Here is a 15819-nt window from a genome sequence, read left to right on the forward strand (position 1 = left end):
CCGATGTACTATCGCAATCGATAAGGAATACCTGGAGATTAATTTTTATTAAAACCCAGAAATAAATCATTTAGTGAACATTGTATTTATCAAAGTACTGATATACGTGAAATATGTTCATTATATGCCGATGTTAGAAAAATATTCTCAAATATTCTCTAACGTGTAAAATATTCTCTAACCCCTAAAGGCCTAAAATATGCTTTTTTATGCAAAATACATTTTTTCCTGTGAATTCTGTGTTTCATGATTCGTAAAGATTTCTCACTCCCATTTAACTGCATAGACTAGAAACAAATATGTAAAATCATAAAAATCCGACCTCTAGTTATCACAATTGTCTATCATTATTTTTTAACATCATACTGGCCATTACAATTTGTATGATTTGTTCGAACATTTATTATTTTTATTTTTAAATTTTTATATACTTTGGTACACATATTACCTATACTTAATTAATACTAAGGATAATAATTACTATAAAATTATGATTTTTTTGTTTAATAATAATCTGCTTATTATATTAATTGTATAGTGTACCTATACTGTTATTTCATTTTTTTCACTGGCGGAGTTTACATGAACTCAATTTTACCTGTTTTATTTTCCTGGAGGAGTTTACATGCGCCCGATAAATGATAGTCGCGTTATACAGCTGGCTTTGGTGTAATAAGTATAATGAGGGTGTTAAATGCCGTTGTATGCCCATCGTGGTTATTTTTCAAGGCAAACCTAACCTTTTTTACAACTCATTTGCGCACAATTTATGAACTATAGACATTTTTCCACGTATAGTGTAATTTGTAATAACGCAAAAATACGATGAATATCGACAAACGACTCCTGTCGATAGTTATATTAAAATCGGATGTAAAAATAATAAAATTACGCTATTACCTTCCTCCAGGTGGTGGGAGGGCTAACGAGATCGTGTATTCGAGAATTTGATCAAACACACCGTACAATATAATAATTGTATGCAAAATACACTTATGATGTAATAACTGAAATCAATATGAAATATTATATTAAATGCCTTACTCGCAGTTGTTTGCGTGGATTATGTTGTAGGAGTTTTGGGTGACACAAAGTAATACTTCAAAATACACAAATCGAAATTATCAACACACTGATTATTGCTCACACAAGGAGTCCAGTTGTCGCTCGTAGACTTCGGTATTGAGAGGATGTTAGGGGGTACTCGGTTGGTGCTGACCTTAGATCATATATTATACTAAGGTGCTTATTTAAGGGACGACACGGACACGCTGACCAGACAGTGGTAGGCGGCTTTATAAAAAGATTATCGTGAACCTGGGAACTAGATTTTGGCGGCAGATACCGTTTTTTGCCTCTCCTTTTCTCTGGCGGCATATAATAAAGTCACACACACTACGTTTTACCGTTATAAATGCGTGTCGATTTCTTAATCCGTAGCCGCATCATTATACGGATCGTCTCTTTTTGTAGCTGATAATGGTTACCTATATTTGATGGCGTGACCGATTTCTACGTGCGACAGTCGGGCCGTTATTTATTAATCTGTTAAATTTTAGTTTATTTATTATAACGTGTAAGCATATCATTACAAAGTGTTGTAACTTATAATAATAGCCAATAGGTAGGTCGTAGGTACCACCTACGATGTACCTACGTATTATATGCCCGTAATGTTTTTTTTTAAATCTTACAATGTTTAGAATTCAATGGTATAGACGTACCTATAGTGAAACTTTCATAAACAGTTAGTAAATGATTGAATATAATAGTATATCTTTTTTTATAGTTTTGGTGTTAATTATATTAATAAGTGTTATTATATTACCTAAACTATGAAATAGGTGCACGTACACACAATTAATACCTGCTATTACATAGAGGTTTTCAATATGTTAATTTTTTTATACAGTACTTAATTGATAAAAATAAAAATAAAAATATGAAGGGTGAAAACCGAAACTTGATATTTTAGAAAACCGAAAGTTTGGATTTTGGGCTTTGGCATTAAATAACTATCGAGAAAATCGAAAAATGACCTCTTTAAAGTACCATCTTGATCTAATTTGCTATAAGATAAATAAGGTACTAATTGTTGAAACCGAAGCACTCTTGTCTCCTATTCTGGTAGATATTATGTATACAGGATAAAAAAAAAAACAATAACCACCATTGTAAACTCGATTGTAAAAATACTGGCTTCTTCGCTCCGCTCAGAATCTAAAATTCAAAACATCTATAAATAGCCAAATACGAGTCGAAATATTTTGAATATTTTATTATGTATATAAAATGATGAAATAAACATTAGGTAAAAGTTTCAAGTTCCTTTTTAACAGGTACACACTACACATGCACAAAAAGAAAGAAAACATTGAAAATCAAAAATACATCATTCCTCATAGAATCTAAAACTTTAAAGATATAATTTAAATAGTAAATTACAGATACAATTTTACTGATACAATGCAATATAATTAACTTTATTGCTTATTTTTAAATGAAGTATATTTATTATGAATTATAATCATTTAATATATTTTAAAATTTCAAGTTCCCATTCATGAATAATATTTTTAAATTACAACAAAATAACTCAAATAGTTTTTCTTTTTTTAATTGACAAATATTGCCTGAAAACTATCTATCAATCACAAAAACAGAGTTCATATATTTTTGGGTTACACTATGAACTATTTACAAGAAACCTTGTTTTAAATTTTCAATCCTTAGCTATAAAAATTGAACATTTTATACAATTTAACAGCAAAATAATTTGAGAAAATTTGAACTACAGCTTATAAAAAAATTGTGCATCTGCATTTTAAATATTTTTAAACTGCTACCATAACAACGTATGAGGTATCTAGTATTAAATATTCATATTTTTGACCCAACTGTCATATTTTTAACAACATTTATACAAATTTAACTAAAAAAAATTCGAAACATCAATAAATAGCTCAATAAGAGTCGAAATGTTTTAAAATGTTATGTTGTATATAAAATGATAAAATAAACATTTGGTAAAAATGTCAATTACCTTTTTAACGTGTACACACACTACACACGCACAAAAAGAAAAAAAATCATCAAAGAATCAAAAAATTTCATCATTCTACACAGAATCTAAAAGATATAATAAAATAGTAAATTATAGATACTATTTTACAATTTTATAATTAACTTCATAGCTTATTTTTTTTATTTGAAAATAGTATAAATTAAAAAAAACATTCTAATCAAAAATTCAAAAAAACAAAATTTATAAAACAATACAAGTGTCATCAAAATTTTTACAAAAATATGTTCATATTACTATAAGCAATGAGTACTTTTGTAAGCTGATTAATGATAATCATGTGGTCTATCAACAACTACTCCACCATAAGCTCGTACTCCATCTCTTGACAATGTCTCCATGGTCCAAGTATTAGTGTTGGGGTCGTAAACTTCTATCGTATCAACAATAGATGATTCTCTTTCTCCTCCAAAAACATACAAAAAACCATCTAATACAGCTACTCCTATAAAAAAAAAAAAAAAAAATATTATTCATACTAAAAATATAATTAAAGTTAGTCCTATAATAATTATTATTTTAGTTACCAGGCCTGTATCGAGAAAAATGCATATCAGCTATATAAGACCAAACTCCATTGTTGGGATTATAAACCTCTACACTTTTAAGATACTCTTTATTATAGCCACCAATAGCATATATCAGACCGTCCAAGACACCTACACCAACACCGTTACGACATATCGACATGTCTGCGACTGGTGTCCAAGCGTCAAGTGTGGGATCATAATATTCCACTGATTTCAAACTTCTACCATTAGAAGCACCCCCAACCTACAAAATGAAATAAAATAAAATATAAATGTAATACAAATTAAAAATAAATAAATAATATAATTAGTCACCGCATATAAATGATTATTGAAAACACAAACACCCAGACTACTTCTCGTAATTGACATACTCGAAACCATTTGCCATTTTTTAATACTGACATCAAATACTTCTACGCTATTTAACAAACCGGTGTCGTCACGTCCACCAACCTAGAATTACAAATAATATACATTTTTTATATAAAATAAGAAAAATATTGATTTAACTTACTGCATATATACAATCATTCAATATTCCAACTCCCAATAATCTTCGACTAACTGACATTTCGATTAATGGCAACCAAGAGGGTGATTGTGAAGATACATCAAGCATACTAACAGATTTTGAACTTGATCCATTTACACCTCCCACAACAAACACAAATTGATCACTTATTACGCCAAAGCCAGCTGTGTCACGACAATCATTTATCCCTGGTGCATTCCCTCTTACCTTGGTTGCTGGGTCATACCATTCTGTATAACACTTTGGTGATGTATCAGACTCATTAAACATTAAAATAACCTTAAGAAATTAAACGCATAAAATTATTGTGTAGATGAAATAATCAATTTGGAATCATACTTTTTGAGAACCATCAAACTGTCTAGGTTTAAACCTAATCGTTTTGGGAATGGTGAAAGGCTGAACACATTTTTGATGATTAAAATAAAATGATTCGATTATATAATCGTGACCTAAAAAAATTATAATAATAATTCATATAATATATAAATTCATTATATTGGCATATTTATGTAAATAACATACATTTAGAACTATTGCTTAGAAGAGGTTCTTTAGATATATTAAATAATATATCAGGCTTTAATAATGGCAAACGTACATGTTCCATTAACTTTGACAAAAAATCTATTCTATGATCCGAATCATGTTTTACCCATTTCATAACACATTCAAATACCTACGATAACAAATATTTTATACTAGATTAAAATATTATAATAATTTGTTAAAACACCCAATAGAGTATAATTAACATACGATCCCATAAATATAATAGATCTTCAACATCTTAGTTATCTACTTTTTATAACAAGCAAAGGAATATTAATTATTATATTTTTATGCTGTTAAATATATATTATGTTATTTAAAATACACACAAAACACAATATAGACGTGCAGTCTAAATGTTTAGACCTATTGATAAGCCTGTGGTCCACCGACGTTCAAGTTTTTTACAGACTTTTGAAATAAGACATTTTTTTTTAGTTTAGTGTCAATAACAGTCAATAAAATTCTTTTCATTGTTTTCAAAGTATAATGTTATATTGTATACACACAAAGATCTTTTCAAATGCAACTTTTTTGGAAAAATAATTAAAACTCGAGTTAAAACTGCTCCAGAAATACAGTTTTACTCCTGGTTTTACTAATGAGTAATGTCTATTAATAAAATAAACTAGTTTATTAACAATATCATAAAATATACGTAGTAATATTAATAAACCGTAATCGCTCAGAAACGTTTTTCATTTACAATGATTTTAAATCTTTGAATTCAAATATAACACTTCTGATACAGTGATACTGATATAGAGTCTAGACTCCATCTGTACAATAGAGCAATACCCATTTACTCACCTTTGTAAGTTGATTTTCCATACAAAACATTAAAAATTACCATTTATAGTTTGCTTACTTTTTCTTCAAATGGAACAGCAAGGTCATTAGAGGAAATAAGCTTCACCAAATCTTCAGAAGATAAGGATAGAAAATCTTCGCCTTTAGCTACTTCTCTAGAATAATCATTATTTTTTAATAAATCACCTACTTACTATTGATATAGAAAATAAAATTGTTTATCATACAAAAAATTTTGTTTAATATATGCTTCAGAACTCGACAACAATTTTGTACAGTTATGTAAGTCAGCAAATGCTTTGATACGAATACAATTTGATGAATCCACTTGTTTTTGTAAAAACTCAGCACATATATCATTTACATAATCTAACTGTAATACATTTGCTGCTGATAACAACGCCTTAGAAATCAACAAAAATTCACATAAAATGATATGTTGTTTGAAGTCTGGGTATATCAAATCAAATATTTTATTATAGATAGGTACCTGAACATTTTCTTTTGTGACCATAATTTCTCCAGTATAAATATAATCTACTAATAGCTGTAAAATGTTGGAATCTAATTCTCTTATAGTAACAAGATCTTTATTGCTTTCATCAAAATTACTAAACATTGCACGGAAATAAGGACTAGCCGCCATTAAAACATTTTTATGTCCAATAATAATTTTACCATCATCTGCTTCAAATCTAATATCACATAAAACTTCATTTCTAAAAAAAAAAATGTTTTACTGGTATTTATTTTGAATGAAGGTAAAATAAGTGTAAACATACTTGCGTAGAGATTGTAAATCTACTAGTATTCTTGCAGAGTGAGAGTTATTTCTAAAATTTGTTGGTTCACATTCTTTGGATGTCAGAACTTGCTTTAGATTATTTTCACAAAATAAAGCCTGAATGGTATCCATTTCTTTTACTGACATAGGTAACAACTTTGAATATATTCTACAAGTTGTGATTAATTTTAATGTCATAATTGTGTTAAAGATTCATACAAAATGTAAGTGTTTTAGAGTTTAGATATGGTAAAAACCAATAAAATACTGATTTTAAAAAATTATTAAATTATTAGTTGGATTTGTTAAAATATTATTGAATTTAAATAAGTACCTATATAGAATACCTAGGTGTGTACCTATTTTCTTACTTACTGCAGTTGAATTCAAATCAATACAGTAATCAACAATACAGGTCAACTAGAGTTCAAGACAAAGGTATGGTATTGAAATATGGGCTAATATACAAATTTATTTCCTCATAAAAAAACCATGATAAAAATTTTTTTTGAAAAAGTGGACATACCCGGTTGTTGCACTGGACCCTTCATATACCTAATCAATATTGATATGGACAATTGGGGTATGATGAAGTCAGAAGTCTTGAAGTAAAAATGTAAGATGGGAATTGTATGCAGGTCGTAATAAGTTGATTATATCTAAATTTATCCAACGCACATTAACTGTAAGTTGAGCATATTGTATTTTGTTGCTTTTACTATAAACGATAATAATATATTATACCTAATAACACAAAAGACGATTATACTTATTACTTATGAAGACTACTCAGTAGACACTAGAATATATCCTAGCATTAACTAAAGAATAATATTATGAATTTTACCTTCACGTTGTCAACTTTGTATAATTTATTTTATAACTGTTTTCCTAGAAAGTTGAATTTTCCAGGGATGTGGCTGGGGTGAAGCTACCTATCACATTAAGTTCTACTTTTTGGGCAAAGGGTAGTGCAGAAATTTTAAAAAGCTGGTCAGGAACTCACAGGAATTGAGCACTAATTATTAGCGAAAAAAAAAAATCACTTTGAGGTAGGTACCTATGTTTATACAATTTGGTTCAAACTACAATTTTCTTCACAACCATACCAAACTTTATAAATCTATACAGGTGCTCAAACACAAACAATTTTGTGTTTTTGGAGACATGTAAAAGTAGGTAAGTATTTTAAGAGACACCGTGTACACGTGTTCTATGCTGTCTACCGCTATGCACATGTATGGATTTATGTCATAGACAATGTAAGATTAGGAATATTCTTATATTGTCTATGATTTACGCAGTATAGTATGGTTATTACTTATTAGGACAGTGAAGGAAATTGTAGGTTGAACCAAACTGAAAACTTAATATAATTAGCAAATGTTTATGATCTATAGACAAATTTTGTCAAAATTCTTACCTAGTCGCGGTCAGTGCGTTACGTGTATGTCGCGGCAGCTATGTCGGCGTAGGTCGTAGGAGCAGCGATTCTCAGCTTGCCGTCGATGGCGGATTCGGTGGACTGCGGTGCGACACACGAGTATACGGCGAGCGACAACTACTGACAAGTGACAACAGTGAGCAAGAATAACGACAAAAAAAAGCGATCCTACAGCTTTGTCGAGTTTATCGGCGTTCGGCGTTCGGTGTACAGTAATATTGTTATTGTCGAAAATTGAAAGAATAAAATAATAATAACAATATAATAATATCAATAGGCATACAATGAATAATACGATTAACAGAAAACGCGTATTATACTCAATATTTTTAAATACGCCGTAGTTTCCGATTTCCGTTTGGTGCGCGCGTAAACGCATAATAATTATAATATAATAAAAATACTAGGTGATTTTCGTCGTGTTTCACTGTAAATTATTACTTTCCGATGGCCATCGTTCCGTACTTCAGCTGTAAGTGCGCGTTTGCCTGTTTCAACTCGTTAACGGTGAGGGGCCGAGGTGGGGGACACCAATTTTCAAGTTATCACAAACGAACACTATAATAAGCTCTTTGTTTATATTATACTAGTAAGTTGTCTCCTAATTCCTATGAACGGTGGGTATTCGCGGATAGCTATGATATTACTATAAGTAAACATTCAACATTGTTAAATGTAACTAAATTATTATTTTTATACTTGATTATTATAAAATTTCGAATAATTAAATTTATAGTCAATAATATATAGTAGGTATCAAATAGATACCATCCAATCACTCCCCGAGGTACGACACGAGACGGCACACCGCACACTGCAAAGTCAATAGTCAATATTATATAGTCGGCGTGCACTGTGAATTGAGATTCAACATCAGATACAGGTAGGTATTTTTAAATTGTGTGATAAAATATATTGGATACCTACATATATTTTAATTCTCAGTGTTACATCGAATATATAGGCCTATATTTCAATACCTATTTTCTGCAGTATTGTCCATTATTACACTGATTTAAATCTAACTACAATGAATCACTTAGAAAATATATAATATTCTATAAACTGATTTAAATTCAATAATATTTTCGGAACAAATCTACTTTACCGAACAACCTTTTTTTTCTCGAAATTCGAAATACGTGTTTTTTCATGCTGAATTCAAAGTGTTTGAAAAAATTTGCGGACACTTACCGTACAAAAGTTATGGCAATTTAAAGTTGTCTGTAACCTACACTTATTACAGGCATGGTCATTAAAATCGAAAATATCCTTCAACTTGTTATGTAAAACCGCTGAGAGTTGGTCACAATATGATAAAAACAAATGCACTTGGTGCTTACAACTAGGTACAGTCGACTCTCGATAATTCGAAATTGACGGGACTGTTGAAAAACTTCGAATTACCGAAAGTTTGAATTGTTGAGTAGTTCGAAATAACAAGAGGGCAAAAAAAAATTTGAATTACAGAGTTAAGAAAAAAAATTTGTTTTTTATTATTGTACATACATACATATTAATTATTTCAGTAAATTAGGTGATACAACATACATATTAGAGTTGTTTATTTTTAATTTTAACATTTTTAATTATTTATTATTATTATAAAATGATTTTATTTTTGTCCTTCAAAAAGGAATGTCAAATGTCTTAGCCACTTCGGTTTTTTTGTCACCTCTTTCAACCACTTCAATCAATTGTTTTTTTTCCGAAATCGTCAAGGATTTTTTAGAATTAGACGCACTCATCACAAGAACTTTACTTAACAACCGACCAAACGAAACTAAAATAAAACTACATTCGGCTGACGGCTATCGATGACGAGTTAAATTACGATTACCTATATAGAGAACATTAAGAAGTAAAACGATAAGGTTCTTACGATAATATTCTATAGTTATCGACAATAATAATCTAAATTTCTACACGATTGTATAGTAAATTATTAATAAAAAGATTATAAGAATACAGATGAAATACATTTGGTGAATATACTTCGAATTTCCGAGCATTTAATGAATGATACTTCGAATTGTCAAGTTTTAGTGGCCAGTTTTCCCAAAATTTAATTTCGAATTACCGAGAGTACTTAAATGCATTGTTTTTGTTCGAATTACCGCGTGATTTTCAAGGAACCGAGTATTTACTTCGAATTACCGAAGGTTTCGAATTATCGAAGGTTTGAATTATCGAGAGTCGACTGTAATAACCAGGCAGAGTCACTCGCTCGCTCGGATAATCAAAATCAACAACTTTGAATTGCCATAACTTTTGAACGTTAAGCTTCTGCAAATTTTTTCAAACACTTGAATTCAGCATGAAAAACACGTATTTTTTTTAAAAAAAAGGGTGTTTGTTAAAGCAGATTTATATCAATATTTTCTCTGTGTCTAGACGCTGGACCATAGTCAATCACACATTATCTCAGTTGAGCGACTAGCAACAGCGTAATATTTTACTAACAATTAAAATATACTACATCTTTAATTGTGTTTAATTGTGAGCTGTGATCATGATGTGACATGTGAAGCAACAAATAATAAAGTTGTACATTTTTCGGATAATCATACTTACTTTTTGAGAAACACCTTTTTTCTGATAAAAATAAAATATAATAAAAGCACTAACATGTATTTTTTAAAAAATAAAATATAAATATCAGGGGAACTTTTAACTTGCTAGTTAAAAAAAATATAATCTTTAGAAAATAAATTAGTTAGTCACTGACTGAAGTTAGTAATTAAGTTATTTCATTTCATAAGTAATTGTAACTTAACTTATTTATTTTCTTATAATTTAAGTTACTTACAATGCATTGATTTTCAATGAAAATTTATTATTTTTACGTAAATATCATCATAGCATAACAAGATAATTATCTTATCCATATTAATATGGACATGCGTTCTTTGGATACACATGAGTCTTGTATGGTAAGTTCAAAATACTGAGGAATGCCAGAATAGAGCAATATCTACCAACGATTGTACTAAATAGTATATACATTATAACTATTATGATTATAATATTGCTTGTTTGAAATATAATTAAGAAGTTTAGGCAGGTACATATTTATATTTTCCCTGAAATTACGACGTTTAATATGTTGTTGTTAAGAGGATGTCAGCGAACTGTTTGTTTTTTCTCTCTAGCCCACGCACAACATAGACTAAACACGTCTACGCAGTATCATTTTTTTCATGTTTTTAAGTAACTCTTTGGAATAAAATTATCTATTATAGAAATTGTAGAGGATAATATTTTTGAGGGTATGACATATCGATTTTATAATTTATTTTTATTTGACTTTCAAAATAATCAAAAAATGTTGTTCATTTAAATAATATTTATATTGTTTTGAGACAATATTTAGACCAAAGAGAGACAACAAACTGGGCTCTGACATCCTCCTAATAATTAATAATGATAAAACTGTGCAGAACAACAAGCCAAATTTTTTGTGTACTCTCATAAGTGTGTTCCCTACTAACTACACTACACTACCGTGATATATAGTAAAACCTCCTTTTCTCGGAACCCCCTCTCCCCTATAACACGAATATCTACTTACCATGGGAAAACAAATAGTTCTGTATAACCTTTAGTTTCCCTATAACGGAAAAATCAGTTGGAACGAGTTGCAATTTCTTTATAAGGGTATTTTACTGTAATAATGTTTTATGTAGAAAAAACTTTTAGCTTTAACTTTTAACATAAATTAGTTATATTTTATTTTAGAATAACTTAACTTTAACTTGTAAAAAAAATTGATTTACTTGTCCAGCTTTGTAAAAATGCATCACAATTTTAAAATTATTTTAAAGGAGTAATGTTGGTAAAAGAAATGGATGCCTTACAGACTTCATCATGTGAAAACTACATAAAGCCAGTTTTGAAATCCAATGAAAGTGCACCAACACATTTTAGAAATAACTTTCACTCTGTTAGAATACTAGAAGACTTACAATCTCTACGCAAGTATGTTGTCGGTGATTTTAACTTCTTTCAAAATAAATATTTGTAACACATTTTTATTTTTAGAAATGAAGTTTTTTGTGATATAAGATTTGAAACAGATGACGGTACTTTAGTATTCGGACATAAAAATGTTCTAATTGCAGCTAGTCCATATTTCCGAGCAATGTTTGATCATTTTGATGAGAGCAATAAAGATCTTGTTAATATAAGAGAATTAGATTCCTTAGTTTTACAAATATTAGTAGATTATATTTATACTGGTGAATTTATAGCCACAAAAGAAAATGTACAGGTATAATTAAAAATTTGTATTGTCATAGACAAATATAAAATTGTTTTACATGTATTATTGATGATTTTTAAGATTTTGTTACCAGCCGCTAACATCTTACAGTTAGATTTCGTAAGTGCTGCATGTGCTGAGTTCTTAGAAAAACAACTTGATGCTTCAAATTGTCTTGGTATCAAGGCGTTTGCTGACTTACATAACTGTACGGATTTATTATCAAGTTGTGAAGCATTCATTAAAAAGCAGTTTTTGTATGATATAAATAGCTTCAGTCTCCATATTTTTTTAGTAATAAATTATATATTAAATAACAATTAATTTTAGGGAAGTGGTTAAAACTGATGAGTTTCTATCATTGTCTTCTGAAGATATGGTTAAGATTATCTCCTGTAATGACCTTGCTATTCCATATGAAGAAAAAGTAAGCAAACTGTAATATTAGTAATTATTGTAGAAAAACACATTTTATGTTTCAGCCTAAAGCATTAATGTTTTTTTTCTGTAGTATAAAATCTCTATTTTAACTATGAATTTAGCAATAAAAAAACACATGTACTTATTTTAAAAAATGACCAGGTGTTTATATCTTTCACACCGCTGCAGCCAACAGACCAATCAACCCAATTAAATTTGCATGAATTTGTGCTGCATCCGTATAATCCCCTATGTTTTATTTATAAATAAAAAATAATTTATGATAAAAATGATAAAACCACCCATCAGATCTATAGCAAATACCTATTACAAATATTTTTATATTAATAATATACATACTAACATACAGAAAGTTATCAAAGTATTGAAACTAATAAATATAGATTTAATAGTATGAAAATATAAAAATACTCCTCAACTAAAAAAAAAAGGAGACCCAAGATCCATTACATGTTTAAGACCCAGTAATCCACTAATGGTTAGTTTAACAAATATATAATATTTTGTAAGTATGGAAAATAATAGTTATAAACACCCCTCTATGATCTTTAATATTTACATTTTGAGATGTTTAAATTTAATTTCAGTTATTTGTTATTGAATTTTTAGGTATTTGAAAGTGTTATGAAATGGGTAAGACATGATTTGAATTTGAGAAAAGATGTTCTGCCAGAATTAATGGAACATGTACGTCTGCCAACATTAGCATCAAAACCTGATATATTATTTAATATAGTAAATGAACCTCTTCTAAAGAATAACCCTAAATGTTTGTTATTTTCATAACTATGATGCATTAATTTTAATTTATTCATTTTAATTATTATTATAACTAATGTTTTTAGGCAACGAATATATAATCGAAGCATACAATTTTAATCTACAAAAATCATTTCAGCTTTTTACCATTCCACAAACAATTAGGTGTAAACCTAGACAGTTTGGTGGTTCTCAAAAAGTATGATTCTGTTTTGATTAATTTATATTCAAAATTACATTGTCCATTTAATTCTATTAGGTTATTTTAATGTTTAATGAGTCTGATACATCACCAAAGTGTTATACAGAATGGTATGATCCAGCAACCAAGCTAAGAGAGAATGCACCAGGGATAAATGAATGTCGTGACACAGCTGGTTTTGGTGTAATAAGTGATCAATTTGTGTTTGCTGTGGGAGGTGTAAATGAAAAAAGTTCTAAATCTGTTAGTATGCTTGACGTATCTTCACAATCACCCTCATGGGTTCCAATGGCCGACATGTTAGTTAGTCGAAATCGACTGGGAGTTGGAATATTAGGTGATTCCATATATGCTGTAAGTTAAATCAATATTTTACTTATTTTATATTAAAAATGTATATTATTTGTAATTCTAGGTTGCCGGATCTGACGGCAACAGTGCTTTAAATAGTGTAGAGGTATTTGACGTCAGTTATCAAAAATGGAGAATGGTAGCCAGTATGTCTACTAATAGACGTGATTTGGGCGTTGGTGTACTCAATAATCGTCTATACGCTGTGAATAATAATATTATTTCTTTATTTTTATTTTATCATAAATTTAATTTAATTAAATTATGTAGGTTGGAGGAAGTAATGGTAAAATATGTTTGAAATCTGTGGAATATTATGATCCTACACTTGACACATGGAATCCAGTTGCAGAAATGTCTGAGTATCGTCAAGGTGTTGGTGTAGGAGTCTTGGACGGTATTATATATGCTATTGGCGGGTATAATAGAGTGTATCATAAAAGTGTCGAGGTTTATAAACCGAGTGATGGAGTTTGGTCGTCTGTAGCTGATATGGAAATATGCCGATTTCATCCTGGTAACTATAACAGCTTTACAACAATCTTTGTAAAAAATAAAAATGGATTGAAATGAAATTACATTATCTTATAGGAGTAGCCGTATTAGATGGTTTATTGTATGTTTTTGGCGGAGAAAAAGAATCATCTATTGTTGATACTGTAGAAATTTACAATCCCAACACTAATACTTGGACCTTGGAAAGATTGTCAAGAAATAAAGTACAAATTTATGGTGGAGTAGTTATCGATAGACCTTTACATTTTATGAACTAATTGGCATACATAATGGTCTCATTGTTGGTAGAAATATGAACATATTTATGTATAATGTAAGTATGACAAAAAGTGTATTGTTTTATTCATTTTTGTTTTTGTGAATGTTTGATAAAAAAGTTGTTTTATATAATTTAAATTGATGATTTACATGTCAAATAAAAAAGCTAATATGTTAATATATATTGCATAATGCATTGTATCAGCAAAACTTATATAGTTTACAATATACATTATATCTCTTAGATTTTGTGCGGAGAGATGAATTTATTGATTTTTCTATGATTTATTTATTTTTTGTTTGTTTGTGTATACTGTATATGACAAACATAGTTGATAGACATTTTTCTTCTTCTCCTAAGACTTATAAGTTTTAATGTTATAACGATCCATTTAGAACCATCCCTGCTTCTACTACGCTCTATCATCTTTCCCTATGCAACGCCACTTCCATATACAGCAATAGACTGATTTCCTTCTGCTTTTCATCAAATGTATTGTACCATCTCTATCGTGGAAATTTTATTTTTATTTTATATAATATAAAATATTCAAAATATTTTGACTGGGTTATAAAGATATTTTCAATTTTTTTCTTGGATTTTTATATAAAAGTATACGTTAAGTAAAGGTTTTTCAAACGTTGTTACAATACCACAACACAAATATTTAAATTACGTTCATAGAATAATGTTTTATAAGCATTTAAAATTATTTTGTAGTGACAAATTTAAAATATGTTCAATTTTTATAACTGAGAATTTAACATTTAAAACAAAAGTTTTTCAGAAGTAATTTATATTTCAACCAACAAATCTAAAAAAATATTTAAATAGTTTTTGATTATAGATATTTTAATTTGGATGAAATTACAATATATTTAAACGACGAATATCAATAATTATTTTATTAAATAGTTACTTTGTTGTAATTTAGAAATATTATTCATGGATCAAGGGTACTTTGAAGCATTTAAGGAAACTCTAGCATATTGTGTTTTATGGAGTAATTTTTAGGCAATCAAGATGACATTTGGGCTGTATCTATAAAGTAAATAAACATTAGTATGGTTTCCGAGAATTACAGTTTAGATAGTAAAAATGCTCCGGTTTTCTAGATCAGCATCTTTTCTGATAGAAAAGTGAATCTAGGTGGTACTTTTCGTATGTACAAATTGTAGTTTTAGAAAACGTAAAAAAAAACAATTTTTGAATTATTTCTTTCAATTACAATTTCAATACAATTTTATTTGTCGAAAAAAAAAGCTTGAATATTTTATACAAGGTTCCTGATAT

General features: G+C 28.8%; 2 protein-coding genes across 3 annotated transcripts in view; one reads left to right on the plus strand and one right to left on the minus strand.

The window, feature by feature from the left end:
• The window catches only part of LOC100159090 (kelch-like protein 2), a 35778-nt gene extending 27485 nt beyond the window's left edge, over positions 1–8293 (minus strand). The window contains exons 1-11 of one of the 2 annotated variants that reach the window (XM_008185936.3): positions 7717–8293; positions 6292–6462; positions 6000–6228; positions 5737–5912; positions 5568–5664; positions 4673–4826; positions 4487–4599; positions 4130–4426; positions 3928–4068; positions 3610–3856; positions 3243–3527 (exon numbers count right to left, since the gene is read on the minus strand). In XM_008185936.3, coding sequence (XP_008184158.2) covers positions 3349–3527; positions 3610–3856; positions 3928–4068; positions 4130–4426; positions 4487–4599; positions 4673–4826; positions 5568–5664; positions 5737–5912; positions 6000–6228; positions 6292–6440 — 1782 coding nt within the window. In that variant the 5' untranslated portion in view covers positions 6441–6462; positions 7717–8293 and the 3' untranslated portion in view covers positions 3243–3348. Of the gene's footprint in view, positions 1–3242; positions 3528–3609; positions 3857–3927; positions 4069–4129; positions 4427–4486; positions 4600–4672; positions 4827–5567; positions 5665–5736; positions 5913–5999; positions 6229–6291; positions 6463–7716 lie in introns of those variants that run through there. The other variant, XM_029488819.1, reaches the window with a different exon arrangement.
• Positions 8294–8324: 31 nt separating this feature from the next.
• Positions 8325–14771, plus strand: LOC100159710 (ring canal kelch homolog). The gene is made up of 12 exons (XM_029488821.1): positions 8325–8412; positions 8488–8620; positions 11562–11715; positions 11779–12007; positions 12080–12255; positions 12329–12425; positions 13049–13208; positions 13285–13397; positions 13458–13754; positions 13816–13956; positions 14022–14268; positions 14343–14771. The coding sequence occupies exons 3-12, from the start codon at positions 11567–11569 to the stop codon at positions 14522–14524; spliced, it is 1791 nt and encodes a 596-aa protein (XP_029344681.1). The 5' UTR covers positions 8325–8412; positions 8488–8620; positions 11562–11566; the 3' UTR covers positions 14525–14771.
• Positions 14772–15819: the final 1048 nt, after the last annotated feature.

Source organism: Acyrthosiphon pisum, chromosome A1 (genome assembly GCF_005508785.2).
Source record: "Acyrthosiphon pisum isolate AL4f chromosome A1, pea_aphid_22Mar2018_4r6ur, whole genome shotgun sequence".
Taxonomy (NCBI): Eukaryota; Metazoa; Arthropoda; class Insecta; order Hemiptera; family Aphididae; genus Acyrthosiphon; species Acyrthosiphon pisum.

Bases quoted from the DNA above. Each gene is read 5' to 3' on its own strand.
- LOC100159710 (XM_029488821.1), top strand. From the start codon at position 11,567: ATGTTGGTAAAAGAAATGGATGCCTTACAGACTTCATCATGTGAAAAC. The intron at 12,256-12,328 runs GTATGATATAAA...AATTAATTTTAG, and splicing joins TTCATTAAAAAGCAGTTTTT to GGAAGTGGTTAAAACTGATG. The intron at 14,269-14,342 runs GTAACTATAACA...ATTATCTTATAG, and splicing joins AATATGCCGATTTCATCCTG to GAGTAGCCGTATTAGATGGT.